Source organism: Bison bison, unplaced genomic scaffold (genome assembly GCF_000754665.1).
Source record: "Bison bison bison isolate TAMUID 2011002044 unplaced genomic scaffold, Bison_UMD1.0 scf7180017864487, whole genome shotgun sequence".
NCBI classification, from domain to species: domain Eukaryota; kingdom Metazoa; phylum Chordata; class Mammalia; order Artiodactyla; family Bovidae; genus Bison; species Bison bison.
Genome location: NW_011495047.1, coordinates 8,461,901 through 8,483,996, shown reverse-complemented (window position 1 = coordinate 8,483,996; position 22,096 = coordinate 8,461,901). Strand labels below are relative to the sequence as shown.

Sequence of the window (22,096 nt, the reverse complement as noted above, 5' to 3'; positions counted from 1 at the left end):
ATGACAGCTTGTGACCTTTCTGAACTCTCTTGGACCTCAAATCACTGGGAAAACAGGGCCCTCAAAGCCACTTCCAGCTGGAAGTTGTTTCCGGATTTAAACTCTGCTTGCTTGCCTATTCTTACCTAGTGATCGCCAGGTCCTCCTCCTTACACAGTCCCCAGACACATATACAAAGGAAGCTGCGTGCTGCATTTGCAAGGAAGTCATTGCCTACGAGTGCTCTTGAAAATCCTCTTAGAAGGAAAGCATCAAATAAAACAGTTTCCATTGTGTTTCCTCTGTCTCCTGGTCATTAATGCTGCTCCTAGCTGACTCCCTTCCCTGATCTAACATCGAAAGTTCCAGGACTCATTAAGTCCCTCTGACATGCTCCCTTCTTTCTTTGTCCCTACTTCTGTTTTTTTTTTTAAGTCAGGTTTATTGAAGTTTATTCTCCAAATAGTGAAATTCACCCTTTCTAGTGGATGATTTTATACATTTTGACAAATGCATACAGATGTTTTCTAACAAACCACACTCAGTTTGGTTCCATTGCATCACCCTAAGAAGTTCTCTTGTGCCCCTTTTAGGACACCTTCCCCAATCATGACCCAAACAACCAGTAATTTTTTCTGTCCCTTTGTCTTGCATCTTCCAGAATGTTATATAAATATATCACACGTAGCGTTTTGAGTCTGGCTTCTCTCTAAGAAGACTGATGCATTTGAGAGCCATCCGTGTTCCTTTTGGTTGCTGAGTCGAGCTCCATTGTGCAGATGCTTACACGGTCATCAGGTAAAAGACTTGGGTGATTTTTTGTGGTTAGGAACACAGCCACTATAGACTTTGCTGTTTGGGTTTTTGTGTGGACCTGTTTCCATTTCCCTCAGGTGAAGAACTCAAGAGTTGTTGCATATCTTAATCTTTATACCAGGCCCACATGACCTTCTTCACTTTGCCACTTAACACGCATCCTCTGATTTAGAGGACAAGATATAACGCCCTCAGGAATCAAGGTCTGATATTTCCTCTCTTCCAGCCAATCTCGTCCTCTTAAAACCAGGAGGGCATCCTCCCCCAGAAGTGAACTTGCTCAGTCGTGTCTGACTCTTTGCAACCCTGTGGACTGTAGCCCACCAGGCTCCTCTGTCCATGGGATTCTCCAGGCAAGAATGCTGGAGTGGGTTGCCATTTCCTTCTCCAGGGGATATTCCCGACCCAGGGATCAAACCCAGGTCTCCCACATTGCAGGCAGACGCTTTAACCTCTGAGCCACCAGGGAAGCCACCAGGGAATCCTCCCCCAGAACTTCCATGTTATTCCCGCACCTTCCTAGCCCTTCACACACAGTGCTGCTGGCTGGCTGCACTGCCTTTGGATCTGGTAGCAGGTCAGAGGCCCTGACTGTCCTGCACCACCCCACACCTGCCCCTGACTAAGCTGCAAACCTGCTGGCCTAGCATTACAGGTGCCTGGAGAAGGAGAGAAGAGGCGGGAGAGTGTGCAGAGCAAGCGCCTAATCTTATTAACCTGAATTGAGGTTACTCAGGGTTTATTGACTGGTGGCTCAGTCCTAGGCTTGAAAATGCTGCAGGAGACTGTGTGGTCTTGAGCTGAGGCCACAGATATTAAGACACCTATTAAATGTTCGGAATAGCTGTTACTGCTCCTTCACTGTGGAGTAGTTGTTTTAAAAACAGAAATTCTAAGATACTGTCTGTATCTCTCACCTTCCCCCAGGGTTAGTCTGACAAGATTTGAAAAGCAGAGTCCCTTGGGAGAAATGAACTTACACTGGCCCAAAGAAAGACTGAGGTTAGACACAGGAAAAAGCTGGTCCCAGTCCTGCTGGGCATTTATAGAGGACCAAACAAGATGGGCAGTTTCCTCTGGCAGCTACCTGAGACAACTGTGAGGATGGCATACCGCCTCAGTCAGAGATGCAGTCTGTATGCTGAGAAAGCAGCTATCGGGAGTTGCTGCCAAGACCTGAGCTTAGGTTTCCCTCCCCCAGTATTCCTACTTAGCTTTTCCTAAGGCTCCTTTTAAACATTCCAGATGGAGCCTAGCCCAACCACCTCTTACGTAATGGGTGCTCACTGCCCTGTTCTCTGTCTCCTGCTCGCCTGACCTGGGATGAAAGACCGCCCTCCCACTGGCTCAGTCCACAGCCCCAACCCCACCCCACCCCTTTCTATTCTGGGACCTGTAAGTAAGAGACTTTGTGAATTTACTCCCTTTGTATGAGCGCACTGCCTCCAGTGGTATCACTTTCCCAGTGTGGGACGTAGGATGCTGAGGGAGCTTCCTGCATTGTGTCTTTTGCCTCCTCCTCCTCCAGATTGTCATCTGCATGTTCTTAATTCAGTACACCAGCTCCGGGCTCCCTACACAGTCTGCTCTGAATCAACTGATATTTATTGTAGAGTCTGTTCAACCCTTCATCTTCTCAACAGTACTCAAATTCTGACCAGAGTGGTTTTTGGGTGTGGGGGGGTGGAGGGGGGCAGATTTGGAACTTTTGCTTAAATCCCTAAATTGAGATTCCACGTACTAAAATACTAAATTCCGTTCTGGCCCAAATACTAGGAAATGTTGAGATTATTTGGATAACCTGATGGCCCCTGTTCTCGCAGATCAGAGGTGAGGTGACACCCAAGCTGTTGAGACAGCTCCCTGATCGTGAGGAGTGCCTCCATTCAGTGTCAGGATTCGTTTGGTTTTGTTAGCAAGTATCAGCAAGAATCTGGGTTCCTGTGCTAAACACATTTAGCACATACATTTAAGACAGGCATTTAACAAAGGTGATTTTTGTATAATATAATTTTTAATGTCTATTGTACAGCTGTCAACAGCATTGTCAAGCATGTGGGCCTGGAGTGGCATTTTCTGGATGGTTCTCAGCACCCCTGGGAGGGGAGAGCTCCGGGACCCTCATCCAAGAGGTTGACTCCCTCAGTGTTGCCCACATGGATCATCCCTTGCTTGGTCTCCACACTCAGAAGTCTAATTGAATTCAACCTGGGACCAAAGTCTGACAGTATATTCAAACATCTTTGATCTGGTCTGGGAGAGTTCAAGCCCCAGCACATAGCCCAGGCAGCACCAGAAGTCTTACTATCTCCACACTGAAGACTCAGGACAGCAATTAAATCATTCCCTCCTTCCCCTTAAAGCTCCTTTCTTGTTTGCGGAGGGAAGTGAAAACTTCTTTCGTAGTTACTAGCATGGGAAGAGGAGAAGTTGCAAAGAATCTTTTAACGCAGAGGTGTTCGGGAAGTACCCTTTGCAGGATGGATATGTGGGGGAAGAAGCAGGGCAGAGCTTGCAGAGGACCCCACCCTCCACTGTGGACGGCTCGTGTTGTCCAGGGGCTGTCACAGCACCTCTTGGGCATCCCTGGGCCCACTGGGGGTGAGGCTCAGTCTCCAAACAGTGGACTCTTGTCTCATTGTTGCTCCTTTGCCGCAGACCCGGCGCTTCCGCGGACAAGCCCAAGGAGGTCAGCCGGCACGTTATCTGGAACCTGCAGCAGCCCCACTCCCTCAGCCTGTGGCTCACTCCTGGCTAAGTGCTGAGGGCTTGTGAAGGTGACACAAAAGCTGTGTTTTTGCTGGGGGATATAATCCCTTCTCTTTAAATGCTCTTGCCTCATGATTGAGAATTCCTCTTTGGAGCCCTCAGTGCTTTGGAGAGACCATTACTCTTAAAAAAATATAACTGTCCCTCACCATCTATAATTAGTAAAATGGCTGACCTCTCAGTCTTTGCATTGGAAAAAACTGACAGCATGTCCAGTACGTTTTTCAAATTCCTGGGCTTACGCACCAAGTGACACTTGGGATATAGAATGACGCAACTTGGAGCTCACCAGAACGGCCGGCGTGTGAAAGGAGAGCAGCCCTCAGCTGTGGCTAGTAGCCCCTGGGTGGAACCGAATTCCTGTGACCACAGAGTCACCTGCTGAGAGGCCCTCCATGAGCCCACCGTGAAGGTGCATCCAGGGCGGTGGGGCTGAGCAGGACTCATGCACTCACAGTGAGACATTCATTCCACAGAAGTTTTTAGGGGCCCTGAATATTAAATCCCACATCCAGAAGAGCCTCTGTGAGACGGCCGCCCTCTTTGGGAGATTCTGATGGGATCCGGGGGGTATCCGAAGTTCCTGGAGTCCACTACTTTTCAGTGTGCAGAGGGGAGGGGGCCGCAGGGCCGTCAGCCTGCCGCCGGGGCCTGGCCTGCGTCCTCGCCCTCGGCTTCCACCTGGTTGCCCTTGCCCAGCTTCTTCACACTCTCCAGAAAGGCCTTCCAGGTCTCCGGCACGCTCTTCTCCAGAAGCCAGCCCTCACTCTCACACTCAGGGTCTTCGGGGTTGGCCATGCCTTCCAGCGCCGTGTGCAGGTAGCGTAGCCCAACAGTGATGGTCACCTGGTGTGGGGAGAGGAGACTTACAGGAGCAGGGAAATAGCAGGGGCAGGCGTCACCCAGAAGCCATGGGGGCCCTTCAGACAAGGCTCTGTTGGGTCTGAGTTGACGAGGGCCTGCCTGCCCCAGCCATGCCTGAGTGCTCAAAACACCTCCCGCTGCCCCTGCCTCACCTGTGACCCTGTTCTCCCTTGCCAGTCCCTCCAGGGTTCTTTGGATCCTGCCCACCGCAGCCTTTCTCCTTTCCAGTTTTACCATGTGCCGTTTTCTCTACCTAGAGTATTAGGGGTGCCCCTCCCCTGGGTCTCCCCTGTCCTGGGGGGCATTAATCCTGGGCTCCTTCTCTGTGCCCACCCCCACCTCATTTCTAGCACACTGCTTGGTACATATTGGGTGCTCAGCAACTATTTGCTGGACAAAATAAAAAGTCATCTTTTACCTGCAAACAAGGTAATAGATGGTTTCCCTCTGTTTCTGTTATTCTGATTAGTATGGGGATGAGTGGGTGATTGGTTTGAATTTGTTCACTGGCAGTCACTGCTACAGACTCTGGTGCCAGAATGCCTGGATTCAAGCCTCAGCCCTGGCACCTAGCCAGCCATGTGACCAGGAAGCCTCAGTTTACTTGTCTCGTTTGCAGATTTTCAGATGAAGTACCGCCTGTTCCATGGGCGTGCTGTGACACTTCAGTGTGTGTGGAGTGTGGCAGCTGTAGTTGGTTATTAGACAGCGTGGTAAGTATTCTTTCTACTCTTCTCACCCTGTATTGTGTTGGCCACTTGCTTCTACACAAATTCCTGCTTTGCTTGCACTCTTCCTTTGATAGTATAACGAACTCTGTGAGAGGCCTAGGCCCGCTAACAGAGAACATCCACCCCCTGAGGGCAGGAGTGGCCTTGAAGCGGCTTGTTCGCCTGCTGTTGCAGCCCCAGAAGGGCACCCCATGGTGGTAGGGCCTCAGTAGACATCTGTGAATGAATGCTCTGGGAGTATTCTATAATTATGGTAGTGCATGGTAATAGTAACTAGCAGTTTTAGGGTTTTGTTATAATTATTGTTGACTGAAAGTTTAATAAGATATTTTTACAGTGAAAAAATCCTTCCTCCAGGAAGTCCTCCTGGTACCCACATGCCCATTCTGATTCTTTCCTTCTTTCCTCAAGAAGGCCTCCTGCCACACTATGAATTTTGCACTAGTGTTAGTATTGAGGTGTCATATCCTCACTGGATTGTGAAACCCAGGAGGGCAAGGCTGAGAGCAGAATCTTATCAACTCAGCCACCCTTGTGCCCATCGCAGAGTCTGCCACTAAAAGCCTCAAGCAAAAGTCAGGGGCATGCAAACTCCCTGTTCCCAGAGAACTGTTCCTCTTCTTAAGCAGTCGCTAGATTTCTGGAAAAGTGGATAAGTGGAGAGGCAGCCAGTGGAACTCCATTTTCCCACTGACTTAAGTTACCCTTTCAGTCTTCTTTTCATGGGTTTTCAAGGGATGCGATCTTCCAACCTATCCTCATTCTACCTTCTAACCTTTTCTCCTCATTGTACCCATTCGTTCCTAAGACTCATTCCTAAGACTGCCTTAAGGAGCCAGGGACTAGTAAATCTCCATGAATATGCTTGCGTTTGCCTCAGTGTGAGAAGAAGGCCTCCTTCCCCGTCTCATCCCCCCTCAACAGGCAGTTCAACCCCTGTGGTGTGACATGGTGAGTTAGAAGTGGTGTGTCTCAGACGAGAGCACACCTACCTGTGAATTTCCATAGCGCTAAAGTGAAGTGAAGTGAAGTCGCTCAGTCGTGTCCGACGCTTTGCAACCCCGTGGACTGTAGCCCACCAGGCTCCTCCATCCATGGGATTCTCCAGGCAAGAATACTGGAGTGAGTTGCCATTGCCTTCTCCAGGGGATCTTCCCAACCCAGGGATTGAACCCAGGTCTCCCGCATTGCAGGCAGACGCTTTAACCTCTGAGCCACCAGGGAAGCCCAGCACTAAAGATAGACTTAGTTAAAGGGAACTTTCAGTGAATCTTCTCTGATGGGCAGTTTCCTCCCTAATATCCCTGGCTTTGTAATTTAGCTTTTGGAGGCTGGGTTTCCTGCTGTCAGCTCAAAGCAAGAGCCCATGAGTCACCCTCTGTACTACCTCAGCTTACCCCTCCTTGACATGGGCTCTTGTTCAGCACCGAGGACAGCGCCCAACACTCAGGTGTTTGAGAATTATTTCTTCAACAAATGAATGAATGAGGGCTTGCTACATCCCAAGCCCTGCAGCTACAGAGAGGTATTAAACCTAATAGGTGATGGAAAATGAACCTACAGATAATCAGAATACCAGGTAAAGTGCTACCAGAATTTCAAGAGAAGCACAGATCAATGTGCCTGTAACTCCTGTTGCCTCTCAGTAGCCCCAGAGCTAAGTGCTGTCAGCCCCCTGTAACAGAGAGGTTAAATAAGTTTCTGAGACCTCAGGTGCAAAAAGTGGAGACACAGGATGAACCTCAAAAACATCCAAAGTGAAAGAAGTCAGACATGAAAGGTCATATATTACATGATTCCATTTATATGAAATGTCCAGAATAGATAAAGCCACAAGGACAGAACAGAAATGGGTGGTTGCCAGGGGCTTAGCGGGAGGGCTGGAGGGGTCTGACTGCATAATGATTATGAGGTTTTTTTGAGGGGGTGGTGGAAGTATTTTGGAACAAGGTAGAGGCGGTAGTCGCACAACACTGTGAATGTACCAAATGCCTCCGAATTGTTCACTTTAAAATGATTGATTTTATGTGCTATGAATTTCAACTCTTCTTTAAGTGGTAGGACAGAAACAAAAAGTGGAAGCGCCAGTGTTCAAGCCTGGGGCTGCCTGCATGCCGGCAGAGGGCTGGTTCCCAGGAGGGGGTCCCGGGCCCAGCTCCACCCTGTGAACCCCAGTGGGGCAGGTGAGCCCCTCTTGTCTTGCCCCCTCATTGACCAGGGCCTACCTCAAAGAGCCAAACGAGGAGCGTCGCAGCGCCTGTAGTATTCATGAGGTTGCTGTAATAGCTCAGCAGGGCGGCCCTGCAGCCACGCAGCCACAGGTTGAGCTCCTCCGTCTGGTGGTCGTAGCTGTAGTGCGCAGAGTTGTTGGTGAGCTGGTACTGGATGCAGGGCCGCGGTGAGTTGGGGTTGCAGCAGCTGAAGGGGACACCGTCCACCAGGTACCGCCCGTCCACATTGCTCTTGATGCGACTGCAGAAGAAACAGATAGATGGCTTGAGACTGGCCTCCTGGACTTCTCAGCAGATGCCAGTTTCTCTCATCCCTCATCTCTAAAAATCTGGGATATTCATTCACTCATTCTTCTCGAGAACTAATTTGCTGTTCATCAGCTACATGCCAGCCACTATTCCAGCTGCTGAAGATGGAGGAGTGGCCCAGAAAGCCAAGGCCCCAGCTTCCTGGAGCTTATGTTCACAGGGTTGAGACAGATGATAAACCAAGAAGCAAGTAAATAAGGAACATATGTATTCTAGCCCTTGTATAGCAATGGAGATTCGACAAAATCTTACAAGACATTTCAAGGATTCTATGGACCTGCTGATCCTGAAATGCCCTGGAAGCCTCTGAGCAATGTTTGGTAAAACTGAGATCCAGAGTGCTGTTCACTGTACTGATCTGCCAGAGGGTAGCCTATTAGAGGTTCAGTGTTTCTTCAAGATCCTGGGGTAACTAGCAGTGTAGATAGGAAGGAAGTCATAGGACGGGGCATTTAGACAAGAGTGAATCACATACATGAGGAATGTGTTCATTCTTTTATTGCCCGTTGTTTTAACCCAACTGAACACAAGATCAACATGAGCACTGTACTCCTGGAAGCTATTATGTGTGTCAGAACATGGATGTTTCACTGTAGACAACATTTGACCCCAGTCTATGGAGCACCACATCGGTTTTTATAAAGTCCAAAATAAAGATTTATGCAAAAAAAAATCACCCAACAACTCTATGTGCTGCCAGGGCCTAGCATGCAGTGATTTCTTGGAGCCGTGCCAGGCTGGTAGGATGAGAGCCGCAGGAAAGGTTGTAAGTGTGAGACAAGGCTCTGCCTGGCATTTGTGACCATCAACATTAGCCCCCAGACCCTTCTCTAACCTCATCTCCCCCTTACAGCTCTGGGGACCAACCGACGCCCCCTCTGGCCAGATCAGTTCTGTCTAGCAGATGTTTCCAGAAGGCCTGCTCTGGCCCTGGGCCTTTGCAGTAGGGGCAAGGAATGAGTCTTTGCCCATGGCTTCTCTCCATCCACAACGAGCTCTGCCCCACCCTTCCCCGCTGGGTGGAAGAGCCTTATTCACCTGAAGGACACAGTTTGCACAACTTTAACATTTCTCTATTAATTTATATTTGGTTAGAGCACACCATGCATTTATGTGGATTCAAAAGGGGCGGGGACTTCCCTGGTGGTCCAGTGATTAAAACTCTGCACTTTCACTGCAGGGGGCACAGGTGCAATCCCTAGTCAGGGAACTGTGGTTCTGCAAGCTTCATTGTGCAGCGAAAAATTAAAAAAAAAAAAAGTTTATGTAGCTGTCTCTGTGCACTTAAGATTTGCACACTTAATTATGTGCACATTATCTTGAATAAAAAATTTTTTAAAGTTTATTTTTTTTAATTGTAAGGCATTATTACATAATAACAGCAGACTTTTACAACATAAGAATAGGGAGCATGTAGTTGCTCATAATAGAAGTTATTTCCAATGTTCGTTGAAATGGTAATTAATTATACTCTTAAAAAGATGTTCAAGGACTTCTCTAGTGGTTCAGTGGTTAAGACTGTACTCCCAATGCAGTGGGCCTGGATTCAATCCCTGATCAAGGAACTAGATCCCACCTGCCACAACAGAGATTGAAGACCCCAAGTGCCACAGCTAAGACCTGGCACGGCCAGATAAATAAATATTTTTTTAAAAAAATTAAAAGATGTTCAGGGACTTCCCTAGAGGTCCAGTGGTTAAGACTGCACTCTTCCCCTGCAGGGGGCATGGGTTTGATCCCTGGTCAGGGAACTAAGTTTCTGCATGCCACTCGGCCAGGAAAAAACATATTAATGTTTAGCTTCTAAGTAATATCTCCTTGATTGAAAAAATCCTCCCACTCTCTTGTTTCTTGGCCTCCAAGTGCCTTCACTGTGGCCAGCTCTGTCTGTCCTTCTACAGAGGCCTCACACATGGACAAGCAAATTCAGAATTTGCAAAAATTCTTCCTGTTTGTTTTGTTTTTACCCAAATGGTCACATTATATTGACACTGCCTTAAACCATCATTTTTTCCCTTAACAATACCTTGGAGATCTTTTATATCTGTCATGGGGGAGAGTTCTCCAGGTTTTAATGAGATGCATGGTATCCCCAGTGTGCAGATAGCCCATGGGGTACTATCAAGTTCCCTACTGATGGACATTGGGGATTCTCCCAGTTTCATGTTAATACAAGCAGGGACGGGGTCAGTTCACATACTGGGACTATATCTAGAGCATCAGTTGCTAGGAGAGGCATCTCTGCATCAGGGCCCATCTGTGGTTGCACCCAAGCTCTGCTGTCTCTCCCCTCTGGGGGATTGTACAGTGACATCTCCACTGGCCACACCCACACAAGTCCTGTTTTTGATCTTTGCCAAAACCTGATAGATGAAAAATAATATCTCCAAAGTTGTTCTAAGTTTCTTTTTTTTTTTCTCGTTATAAGTGAAATTGGGAATCTTTTGATATGTTTTAAGATCCATTTGTGGTTTCTTTTCAGTGAACTGTCTGCTGATCGGTATGGTTAAGACCATACCATACTGCACGGTGCGGCCTTGGTTCCAGAACAATCCGCGCCTGGGTCATGGCGGCAATATTTCCACCTGCCCTGCAGTCCCTGGCCTCTACTTCATGGACAGGACCCACAGTACAGCTGGCCCTGGATGCACAGGTTGTCTAGGACTAGGACCATGATAAGAGCAGGACAGCCTTAGTTTACTCCAGATCCATCCCTCTGGACCACCTTACCCTTGTGGGTCTCAGCTTACTTGTCTGTAAAATGAACTTGACATGAGGATTGTGTGAAGGAATCCCTGTAAAAAGGCTTAGAAGAGTGCCTGGTACATATTAACTGTGCAGGAAATGTGGACTCCTGGGCCAGGGCTGGGCTGTGTGACTGAACAAGAGCTTTCGCAGGAGCCCTGTGTGTCCTCAGGGAGCAGCTGTGAGGGTGGAATAGACCACTCTAGTCTGCTGGGGAGCAGCCACGCATGAGCGGGTGGCATGGGCCCTGCCGGCTGTGGAGAAGAGGGGAGCCCCTGCTGTGACCCAGCCCTCAAGGGCAGAGCTCCCCGCTGGCCCTCAGCTGGCGCTGGGTGGCATCTGTCCAGGGACAGGAGGGGTCACTGCTGAAGCTCACCTGCCTGGAGCAGGTGAGTGCCTGGGAGCAGCCGTCTGAACAGCCCTGTGTGGCACCAGGCTCTACTGGCCGGGGTGGTCCCAGTGGGGGAACTGGAGCAGCAACCTTCACCTTGGGGCTCCCAGCCCCATCCTGAGGAGCCAGCTGCCCCCACAGCCCTGGTCCCCAAACACAGATGCTATTCGCCCCTCTTTCTGACCTGCAGGCAACCCCTGGAACCCACTCCCACCTAGGTCAGCCCCAGCATCTCCATGGAGGGCAATGGGTTAGAGCGCAGAGAGCTGGCCTCTGAGTCCCAAATCTGCACATGTGAGCTGTAGACTGTGTGAGGTGGGACAATCGGAGACTGTGGGGAGGGTGAGGTGCGGCAGTCAGCAGATGCCCAGGACACAGGCTCTGAGAGAATGCTGGATCCTCCCCACTCTAGGCCATCTAGGGGGACCCTGCAGCCCACTGGACTGTTCTACCAAGGAGGAAATGGGGCCCAGAGCAGGGCAAGCCCTCACCCAAGTTACACAGGAAGTGGAAGACCAGCCCACAGCAGTTTCCCACCTCTCCTCTCAGAGTTTCCTCAGAGTCTCCAGTGCCTTCCCGCCTGTTGGCTCTTTCTAGCTAGAGAAGTGTAAGTCACTCATTCATGTCAAACTCTTTGTGACCCCATGGACTATACAGTCCATGGAATTCTCCAGGCCGGAATACTGGAGTGGGTAGCCATTCCCTTCTCCAGGGGATCTTCCCGACCCGGGGATCAAACCCAGGTCTCCCGCATTGTGGGTGGATTCTTTACCAACTGAGCCACCAGGGAAGCCGAAGAATACTGGAGTGGGTAGCCTATCCCTTCTCCAGGGGATCTTCCTGACCCAGGAATCGAACTGGGGTCTCCCACATTGCAGACAGATTTTTTACTAGTTGAGCTACCAGGGAAGCCCTTTTCTAGCTAAACTCCCTAGAAAGGTATGAGTTCTCGCCACTGCTCCCTGTCCCAGGAGCCCTTCCTTGTCTACCATCATCTCTCCTGTGCACGCCCCATGTCTTCCTCAACTGGGGTAAGGCCTACAGACCTGTCTCATCCCCGCTGAGGCATACTGGGGCCTATGGGAGGGCAGCCCTGGCTTGATTGACATTGGGGTTCCCCCAGCCTAGGACCTCTTGGGGTCCCATATCTCTGCAACTAGCCCTCCCACTCCCTCGGGAGTACTGTCTTGTTTACTTAGCACTCGCCCTGGTTCCAACCACAGATTAAGGCTCCACTCACTCACCCTCTTAAGACAAAGTCAGGCAGAGGAGAGCTCCTTAGTTGGTGAGCTGGCTATTTATATCAGAGTATTTCCCAGGCTACAAATCTCTGCTCAGGGCTCACCAAGAGTTGTAGGGGTCTTGATTAAGGTAAGGCTTTGTTCTAGCTCACTCTCTCACAGCCAAGATACAATATGGGAAAATCATCACATTGGAATTTTCCTGGAAAAAACAATATAATTTAGTAGGCGAATTAACAAATCAATAAGGAACACCATATGAAAACAAGCATGGGAGGGGAGAGGAGGGATCCAGGAGTGTAAACTGATAAGAGTCAATTCCCAGCCCGTGTGCCAGCTGAGTGACACCTGTGAATCTTGGCAAATCGCTTGACCTCTGAGACCCTCAGTTTTCTCACGTGAGAAATGACAGTAAAGTCTCTGACAGTGGTGTGGTGGAGATTAATTGGGTTAATACACATAGAGAACCTGGTATACAGCAAGTGCAGTATTAGTATTTCTTTGAAGGGCAGGGGGAGAGGAGGGGACCCAGCCTTTTCCAAGGAAGCCCCATTCTGAGAGGAGACACTGCACTGCTTTCAGGGAGAACTGACCCGATGAGAGATCTAGACCTGCGCCAGAGAATCCAGTCTCAGCGGGAGAAACAGACTGGTACTCGGGGAGCCCCAGTCTGAGGGGAGACACAGCCCCGCCTCAGGGAGCCCCGGTCTGAGGGGAGTCACGGCCCAGCCTCAAGGAGCCCCAGTCTGAGGGGAGAGACAACTCTGCCTCAGGGAGCCCCAGTCTGAGGGGAGACACGGCCCTGCCCTCAGGGATCTCCTAGCCAAGGTCGAGAATTTTTGAGATACCTCTTAATTGTTTAGGAAGAGTTTACTGTCCTGTGGGTTCCGTGGAAAGGACAGTAAAGTGCAAGAGCTCAGTGCCAGCTTCTCCCTCAGACTGAGGGCCCCAGGCCAGGCCTTCCTGGCTTACAGTTCCCTCAGGCTGGCAGTGCCAAGGCCTCTGAGCTTCTTCATGCTCTGCTTCTCATCCCAAGACCCTGAAGCAGCTCGTCATGAAAACAGGAAGAAACCTTGAAGAAATGAGTATAGGGACTTCTCTGGTGGTTCAGTGGTTAAGACTCCATGCTTCCACTGCAGAAGGCACAGTTCCATCCCTGGTCGGGGAATTAAGACCCCACATGCCAGTGGTGTGAACGAAAAAAAATTATTATTATAAACTGGTTGAAGACGTCATGTCTCACCTGGTGCCATAGCAGCACCCTGCTAGGTGTTCTTGCCAAAACAACCTGAATCCAGCCACACCTTAGCCCTACTGCCAGTTTACACAGGAACAAAGGAGACAGAAGACGCTGGATGACGACAGCTCTTGGCTGCGACGACCCAAGCTCAGAATGTGAGGAATTCTGCAGGACAAGTGGCTGACTTCCTCCAAGATGCACATGGCATGAAAAAGGTAACATTAAAAGTAAGAAAGGTTGTTAGGTCTCCTAACAACCAAATGCAAGGTGTGATTTAGATCCTGATTTGAACAAACCAACTGTAAAAGACATCTTGAGACAATCAGAGAATACTGAATATTAGTGGACACGATTACTATTGTGCATCTGTTAAACAAAAACAAAAAGGCAAAAAAACACAAATCCTCTTTATCTCTTGTCTACAGCCATACCACCCTGGACGCACCTGATCTCATCTGATCTCGGAAGCTAAGCAGGGTCGGGCCTGGTTAGTACTTGGATGTGTGTTTTGGGGGAGCGAGGGCAGTAGTGATGGAACGAGAAAGGGAGAATGTTTACATTTATCAAAGTAAGGTGACAGGTACATGGGGATTTCTTATAATCTCTCTACTTCTGTGAATGCTTGAAATTTTCTATAATAAAAGTTGAAATGCAAAAATAATAAAAGCAGTTCTGGTTAAGAACTCCAAATCTATATCCCAATTCCTTGCTCTGAAAACTCAAGAGTCTCTGAGGGAGGCGGCATTCCCGGACTCCCCTGAGGACCTCCCCCAGTTATAACAGCCTCCTCCCCTGCCCGTGTGCCAGCTGAGTGACACCTGTGGAACCTTGGCAAATCGCTTGACCTCTGAGAGCCTCAGTTTTCTCACCTGAGAGATGACAATAAAGTCTCTGACGGGGTGGTGGAGATTAATTGGGTTAATATACATAGAGAGCCTGGCATACAGCAAGTGCAGTACAGCTGGGAAGGGAGAGAGAAAGTAATCCCAGGAGAATGGAGCACAGTCCTGTCCCGGTGCCACAGCCCACAGGGAGTCTTGGGAGGGGGGTCCTGGCTTCTGGGGGCCTCATGACGATCTGAGATCCAGGCATAGAAGGATAGGAATCCCACCACGATCCACAGGTGTTTGTTGAGCCTGTGTCACACCTCCCACTGTGCCTCTGGAGAAGGAAGGAAAGAACAAGACAGAGACAGGAGGAGGGACAACATGAGGCAAACCGGCCCCCTCCAGAGGTTTCAGTCATCGGGGAACAAGCACTCACCTAACGCCTACGGGGTGGAGTGGAAACGGCGGAGTGGAAAGAGCAGAATCAAGAGCTGGATCTCCCCTCAGTGGGACAGTGTCCCAGCAGAAGAAGGAACAAGCGCTGATACTGCTGCGACATGGATGAAATCTGAAAACAGTGCACTGACCAAAGAAGCCAGACCCCAGAGGACAAATCCCACACTAGTCCATTCATAATGAAGTGGCCAGAACAGGGAAGTGGATAGAGACAGAAAGTGGCTGCTGGGACTTGGGGGCAGGGGAGGTCGGAGTGAACACTGAAGAGTGCAGGGTTTCTCTGCAAGATGATGAACACGTTCTAAAATCAACCTCAGTCCTGGTTGCACAGCTCTGTGAATATACTAAAAACCATTGAATTGCTCGCTTTAGATGGGTGAGTTGTGTGGTGTGTGGAGTATACTGTCCATAAAGCTGGTTGGTTGGTTTTCCAATAATCTGTCCCACCCTGCCCCCAGTCCCAGCTTGCTAATTTCTGGTGTGAGATTTTTGAAACATCCCTTAACCTCTCTGAGGCTCAAATTTCTACGAAATAGAGATAACAACAACTAAAAATAATACAAACCCCCCCCCAGGAAAGGTTTTGTGCCCACCAAATAAGGATGCTTTTCCTCCCAAAAGCCCCAGCAACATAGCAACAGGACAGGCTGGGGTGAGGGGGTTGGGGGGGGTCAAAGGCTTGTAAACTCTTGTAAAACATCTTGCATTATTCCACTTGATCTCCATGATCAGGAGCCTTCAGGAACCAGCTGTTGACCTTAAAGATTCCTGTGAGAAATCTCCCAAAACCAACCATCTGTCCATGCTTGGCTGAGCCCACAAGTGCCAGGATCAGTTAGGGATGTTCAGTTTCTCTTAATGTTGTGACCATATGTGTGTGTGTGTGTGTGTGTGTGTGTGCAGCAGAGAAAATTTTTTCCAAGTCAGTGGAGTTAGGATAGTTTCACACCAATAAGTTGGTATGGGGCACTGAGGTGATTTTGATCAAGTTTAATGCTGGCCTAGCAAGTTGGATATACCGACCGCTAGGAGTGAAGCGGCCTGGAACGTTGCTCTACCCTGGGACAGAAGGGGATTTGGGGATTACAGAGAGATCCTGTAAGTCTTGTCAAGGACTGACCCTGCAGAAGACATTCAAGGAAAATGATAGGATGAGAAACCCCTTGCTGCCCACCACAAAAGCTGGTTCTACCATCAACTCCCACTCTCCCAACTCTCCCCAGCCCCCAGAACTCTGCTTGTCCCTCTGCTTCACACCCTTCTGGGGCGACATATATAAATCATGCCACTTGGTGCCGTCTCTGCAGACCTGTCCCCTAGGAAGGGCAGAGTGGTTTACAAGCCTCCTTGAAAAGGGATTTATAGAAGTAATCCCCTCCGACAGAAAATACAGTCCCAAGCAGTGACCTTCATTCTGACTTCCCTTCCCTCGGGCTCACCAGTGTTGTATGGGCTTCACCCACATCCTGCAGCCGGTGTGCCTGTGTCCCGAGCGCCTGTCCCCCTGACTCACCAGCCTCACTCAGAGGATAAACTCCCTGGGGGAGCAACTGAACCCCTAGCCTCAACCAGGGGATGAGAAGAGTTGGACAGAAAGAAGAGGTGGGGGAGAGCCACCGGCTCAGGGCCGGCCAACCTTTCCCTGGAAAATGACTCAAGGCTCTAATGGTGGGTCTCTGGGAAGAGGGGTATGCCAGGGTCAAAGGGTGAGAGTCTCCTCTCGAACATTCCCTTACATCCCCCTCAGGATGTTACTTTTACACAAGCCAAGAACATTTTAGAAACACTTTATCAAGTTGCACTATTATTACTTAAGTAGTGAACACCAGCAGGCATTTATTGAGCACCCATTGTATGCCAGGCTCTAGACAGAGCTAGGAGATAATCACCAAGGTTGTGTATTTTGGTGCCTTCATTTAAAAGATGGGCAAATATATAGGACTTCCTGGTGGTCCAGTGGTTAAGGACCCTCCTGCCAACGCAAGGGACACAGGTTCAATCCCTAGTCAGGGAAGATTCCATATGCCGCGGGGCCACCAAGCCCATGCACCACAACTACTGAAGCCTGTGCACTCCAGAGCCTGTGCTCCACACAGAGCCATACAGTGAGAAGCCTGCACACCTCAACTAGAGAGTGGACAGTAGACCCCTCTTGCCACAACTAGAGAAAGCCCATGCCCAGCAACGAAGACCCGGCATGGCAATAAGTAATTTTAAAAAGAGAGAGATGGTCAAGCAGGGGGCCCAAGGTGTCAAAGGCCTCGTCCAAGGTCACCGTCTAATGAACAGTAGAGACGAAGCTACAGCTTAGACCCCCTGACTGCCCCCATCCTTTGCTCTTTCCACCATATCCAGGGACAAACACCTTGAGAATGGATGCTCAGGGTTGAAAGTTGGAAAACAAGGGAACAGCCCAGAAATTTATGCCTGCAGGACTGAATCCATTCACTTTGAGTGAATGAGACAAGCAGCCAGATACCAGCTCAGTATATGTGACCCATCTGTCCTGTATGAAGCAGACACAGTCCTGGCTGGGTCTCCCCTGGCCACCAGCATTCAAGCTGCTTCTATAACTTGACACTGTCTTCCCGTCTTAGCCAAACATTAGGTTGAACTGTACAATGCTGCTAATTTTATAGGTAAAAAATGATAGCATATTGACAATTCCGTATGTCCAATCAAGTACACCCTCACACACACACCAGTAATAAGTTGTATACCCAGAGCGCCCAATGGGGAGGAAAAGGCTGAACAGTGGGGAGTCAGAGGCTGGGGTCTCTGTGCCCCCATCACTCTGACCCCAGGACTGGAGGCCACTTACTCTTTGACTTCTTTGGAGGAAAAATCCAGATAGCGGTTGCTGATCCACTGAATCTCAAACCAGTCCCGAAAGCCGTTGTTGCCGCAGCACTTGAACTCGATCTGCAGCATGTCGATGGTCTTCTTCATGAAACACCGGCCTGGGGTGTCCGTGTCCCGGTAGAATTTCATGCCGTTCTTGAGTCCGTGGGCCAGCGTACTCTCCAGCGAGCCCCGCAGGAGGAAGCAGCAGAGGGCCACCAGGAAGAGGACCACGTTGAAGAGGACACACACGGCCAGGTACGGCTTCAGCCAGGGCTTCCACTTGGCGTACTTGGCAGGGTCCAGGGCGTCGTAACAGATCTTGCCAGCCAGAGAATTGAAGACACAGGACAGCACCCCCACCCCGATCAAGGAATTGGGCACAAAATGGCTCTCAGAATTGTTCATCACATCGCTTCTCTTCCGGAGTTCAATCTTCAGGAACAGCCCTAAGCCGAAGATGATGATGCCAGCCAACACGGAGAACCAGTTCATGAGCCAGAGCCCTTGGGCCAACTTGACCCGCTTCTTCTGGTCAAATTTGACTTTCAGCAGCGCCATAGTTGCAGGGTGCAGTCCAGGTAGCCTCCCACAGCACAGCTCTCACTCCTGACCTCAATAAGCCCAGAGGCTGAAGACTCAGGGCCTTGGGAAAGGTGCAGATGGTCCAAGCTGAAGGGAGCTGCTCTGGGGGCTGCCCATGTTGTGCCCCCTAGCCCGGGACCCCTGTTAACCCTCGAGCGGGAGCAGGGACCTCAGAGTCACAGCTCATGAAGGAGCCAGTCCTCCCCGTCGTCACTGTAGCTCCCTTCCCAACCAAAGAGGGACAGCCTGAAGGCTGCAGATTAAAAGTGGGATCCACAAGACATTCTGCTAATCTCTTTAGCCGGGTTCATCCCATTAGACAAAGCCGTGCCAGTTTCAGAACATGCTCAACAAGCGCCTCCATGGACAGCCTGGAGCAGAGAGCTCTGGGTTCAGCTTGGAGCATCAGGAGCAAAAAAGACGAGACTGGCCAGAGGAATGGGCTTCATCTGCAAGTCTAGCTCAGATCACATCATGTGTCTCCCCAGAAGCACATTTCCAGGCTAACCTCCTTCAAAATTTGAAACATTCTAATGGGTGGCAAAGAGTTGGACAGGACTTAGTAACTAAACAACAACAAATGGGACAAAAGAGATCATTATCCAAGTTGAAAAACAAATGACAGATTGTGAGAAAACATTTGCAACATGTTAAAAAAAAAAAAAAGCCACAGTTCCACATCTTAAAAAATCAACAATCACGTGAAAAAACAGGCAAAGGAAATGAACAGGTGATTTATAACAAGTGAATCTGGAAAGTCCAAGGATCTGGAAAACATGTCAATCTAAGTAGAACAATTGGGCAACGCAATTAAAACAACAATAAAAGACCATACTTGACCCATCAAATTGAACACCTGTCAAAATTCTGTCACCAGTGCAAACAAAGATAACAGAAATGAGATGTACATCCTTGATGAATCTGTAAATTTATTGTTATTTTTAAGTAATAGATTCTATTTCCTAGAGCAGTTTTAGGTTTACAAAAGAATGAACAGAAAATACAGAGTTTCTAGATACTCCTTTCCTCCAACCAGTTTCCCTATATTTAACATCTTACACTTGTGTGATACATTATGAGTCAGCTTCGGTATGTTATTAACTAAAGTCCATAGTTTACATTAGGGTTAACTCTTTGTGTTGCACGGTTCTATGGGTTTTGCTAAATGCATAATGGCATGTTTCCACCATCATATCATATTAGTGTTAGTTGCTCAGTCGTGTCAGACTCTGCAATCCCATGGACTATAGCCCGCCAGGCCCCTCCATCCATGGGATTCTTCAGGCAAGAATAGTGGAGTGGGTTGCTATTCCCTTCTCCAGGGGATATTCCCAACCCAGGGATTGAACCCCGTCTCCTGCATTGCGGGCAGAGTCTTTACTGTCTGAACCATCAGGGAAGTCCATCATATAATATCGTATAGTATTATATCATTATTATGTCATATAGTATTGTACAGTGGAGAAGGCAATGGCACCCCACTCCAGTACTATCGCCTGGGAAGTCCCATGGACGGAGGAGCCTGGTAGGCTGCAGTCCATGAGGCCGCTAAGAGTCGGACACAACTGAGCGACTTCCCTTTCACTTTTCACTTTCCTGCACTGGAGAAGGAAATGGCAACCCACTCCAGTGTTCTTGCCTGGAGAATCCCAGGGACGGGGGAGCCTGGTGGGCTGCGGTCTATGGGGTCGCACAGAGTAGGACACGACTGAAGCGACTTAGCAGCAGCAGCAGCAGCAGTATTGTACAGAATGTTCTCACTGCTGTAGATATCCTCTTCATTTTTCCTCCCCTCCCTGCCCAATCCCAGACAGCTACTGTCTCTACAGTTTTACCTTTTCCATGTCATATTGTTGGAATCATACAGAATGTAACTTTTTCAGACAGGTTTCTTTCCCTTCACAATATGCGCTTAATGTTTCTCCATCTTTTTGTGGCTTGATGTTGTTGTTCATTCACTAAGTTGTGTCTGACTCTTTGTGACCCCATGGACTGCAGCATGCCAGGCTTTTCTGTCCTTCACTGTCTCCCAGAGTCTGCTCAATTCACGTCCATTGAGTTGGTGATGCTATCTAACCATCTCATCCTCTGCCGTCCCCTTCTCATTTGCCTTCAATCTTTCCCAGCATCAGAGTTTTTTTTCCGGTGAGTTGGCTCTTCACATCAGGTGGCTATAGTTTTGAAGCATCAGCTTCATCATCAGTCCTTCCAATGAATAATCAGGGGTAATAGCTCATTTCTATTTATCACTGAATAATATTCCATTAATATGAATGTATCATGGTGTGTTTATCAATTCACCTATTAGAGGGCAACTTGACTGCTTCCAATTTGGGGCAATTATAAATAAAGCTGCTACCAAAACTCTGGTCTGCAAGTTTTTGCGCAGACATAAGTTTTCAACTCATTTGGGTAAATATCTAGGAGTGCAATTGCTGAATCCTACGGTGAGACTATGTTTAGCTTTGTAAAAACCTGCCAAAATATCTTCTGAAGTAGCTGTACTATTTTGCATCCCCACCAGCAATGAATGAGAGTTCCCATTGCTCCACACCCTAGCTGCATTTGGTGTTGTTAGTGTTCTGGATTTTAGCCATTTTAATAGGTGTGTTGTGGCATCTCGCTAGTTTTAATTTGCATTTCCCAATGGCATACGATGCAAAGCATCTTTTCATATGCTTATGTGTTATCTGTATATCTTCTTTGGTGAATGTCTGTCTAGCACTTTTGCCCACTTTTTAATTGGAATATTTAGACTGTAAGTTTCTGCAGCCATTTGAGAGAGTAATTTATCTATCTGTATTAAAATTTTAAGTGCACATACCCAATGATAATGCAATTAGACTTCTCCAAACGGTCTATGCATAAGTACAAGGAGTTTTAAGAACAAACCCATCTTGTCCTCAAATTCCTGTCCACTGAATACTAAGGAAGTTTCCATGATTAGAATAAGAGGCGCGTGAGCTCAAGGCAGTAAGAGGGTCTAATCTTCAACCTAGAATCTCCTTTGCTCCCTTCTGTGTTGATTCTACTAGACTCACCACCTACACACTCTTTAAGTGTGTGACTCTTTAAGTCACTAAGGAAAAATCAAAGGAGTATTTCTCTACGCATACACGAGATGTGAGAACAAAGCAATGGGACATGATTTTTGTTTTTTCCCTTCCAATGTAGTCACCTCAGCAAACAAAACACTTATTCCATTGCTAGACCCAAGTTTGAACTCCAGTTTGGGACTGATCTCTGAGACCAGGTTCTGAGCCTTATGGGGAAAATCAGCCCTGCTATTTTGTTGTCAGACCACTTCTCACAGCTAAGATTCAGCTTCTAAATAGCTTTGGACCCTCAAAGGATTTCAACTCTTCATCATCAGAGACACTGAATAGAATGTGCTGCAAAGTTCTCCCTCCGCCTAAGAGAGGACATTCGGACAACCAGAAATATGAGCATACTCATACCTCATATGCACAAAATCTGAGGACAGTTGTTCCCAGAGAAAAGGGACGTGGATGATTGTGAGGCTATCAGAGAATCTATTAGGAGCACATATGCATATGAGAAAATCAAAGGAAAGAAGAAGAAAGATTTGACACTGAAAACAGAAACAAATGTTTAAAATAGCTCTGCAGGGATAAACCAATTAGTCAAGGACCTCTTTCTCCTCAGATGACCCCAAAGTGTACACCCTGAGGAGGGGCGCTGTGGAGTAGCCGCAAGTCAGTGGTTTCCCCCTAGTGGCCAAAAAGAGAATGACTTAAGTGGATGGAAGAGAGATTTCTGCTCTCAGGCTAGAATCACTCAGGATGTTAAATTACATAGAAAGGCAAGAGAGAAAGGACACGTCGGACATGTTCCTGGCCATACTTTTCAAGTAGGAAGCAAGGCAGGATATTATGTTGAACTAGCCAAGAAGAGCAAACTGCAGAGGAAAGATGCATCTCTGGAAGAGGATGGGGAAAGCTGGCTATCTTTCTCACTGAACCAATGGATGTAAGTCTAGACTCTGTAAATCTATTATAAAGAGAATAGCACAGGTTAATTGAATTAGGAGTGATTAGTTTTTCTTCCTTA

General features: G+C 48.4%; 1 protein-coding gene across 1 annotated transcript; it reads right to left on the bottom strand.

Moving 5' to 3' along the window:
• Positions 1-3,925: 3,925 nt before the first annotated feature.
• Positions 3,926-18,001, bottom strand: PRPH2 (peripherin 2 (retinal degeneration, slow)). The gene is made up of 3 exons (XM_010863162.1): positions 17,421-18,001; positions 7,385-7,631; positions 3,926-4,410 (listed from the first exon to the last, which is right to left on the bottom strand). The coding sequence occupies exons 1-3, from the start codon at positions 17,999-18,001 to the stop codon at positions 4,198-4,200; spliced, it is 1,041 nt and encodes a 346-aa protein (XP_010861464.1). The 3' UTR covers positions 3,926-4,197.
• Positions 18,002-22,096: the final 4,095 nt, after the last annotated feature.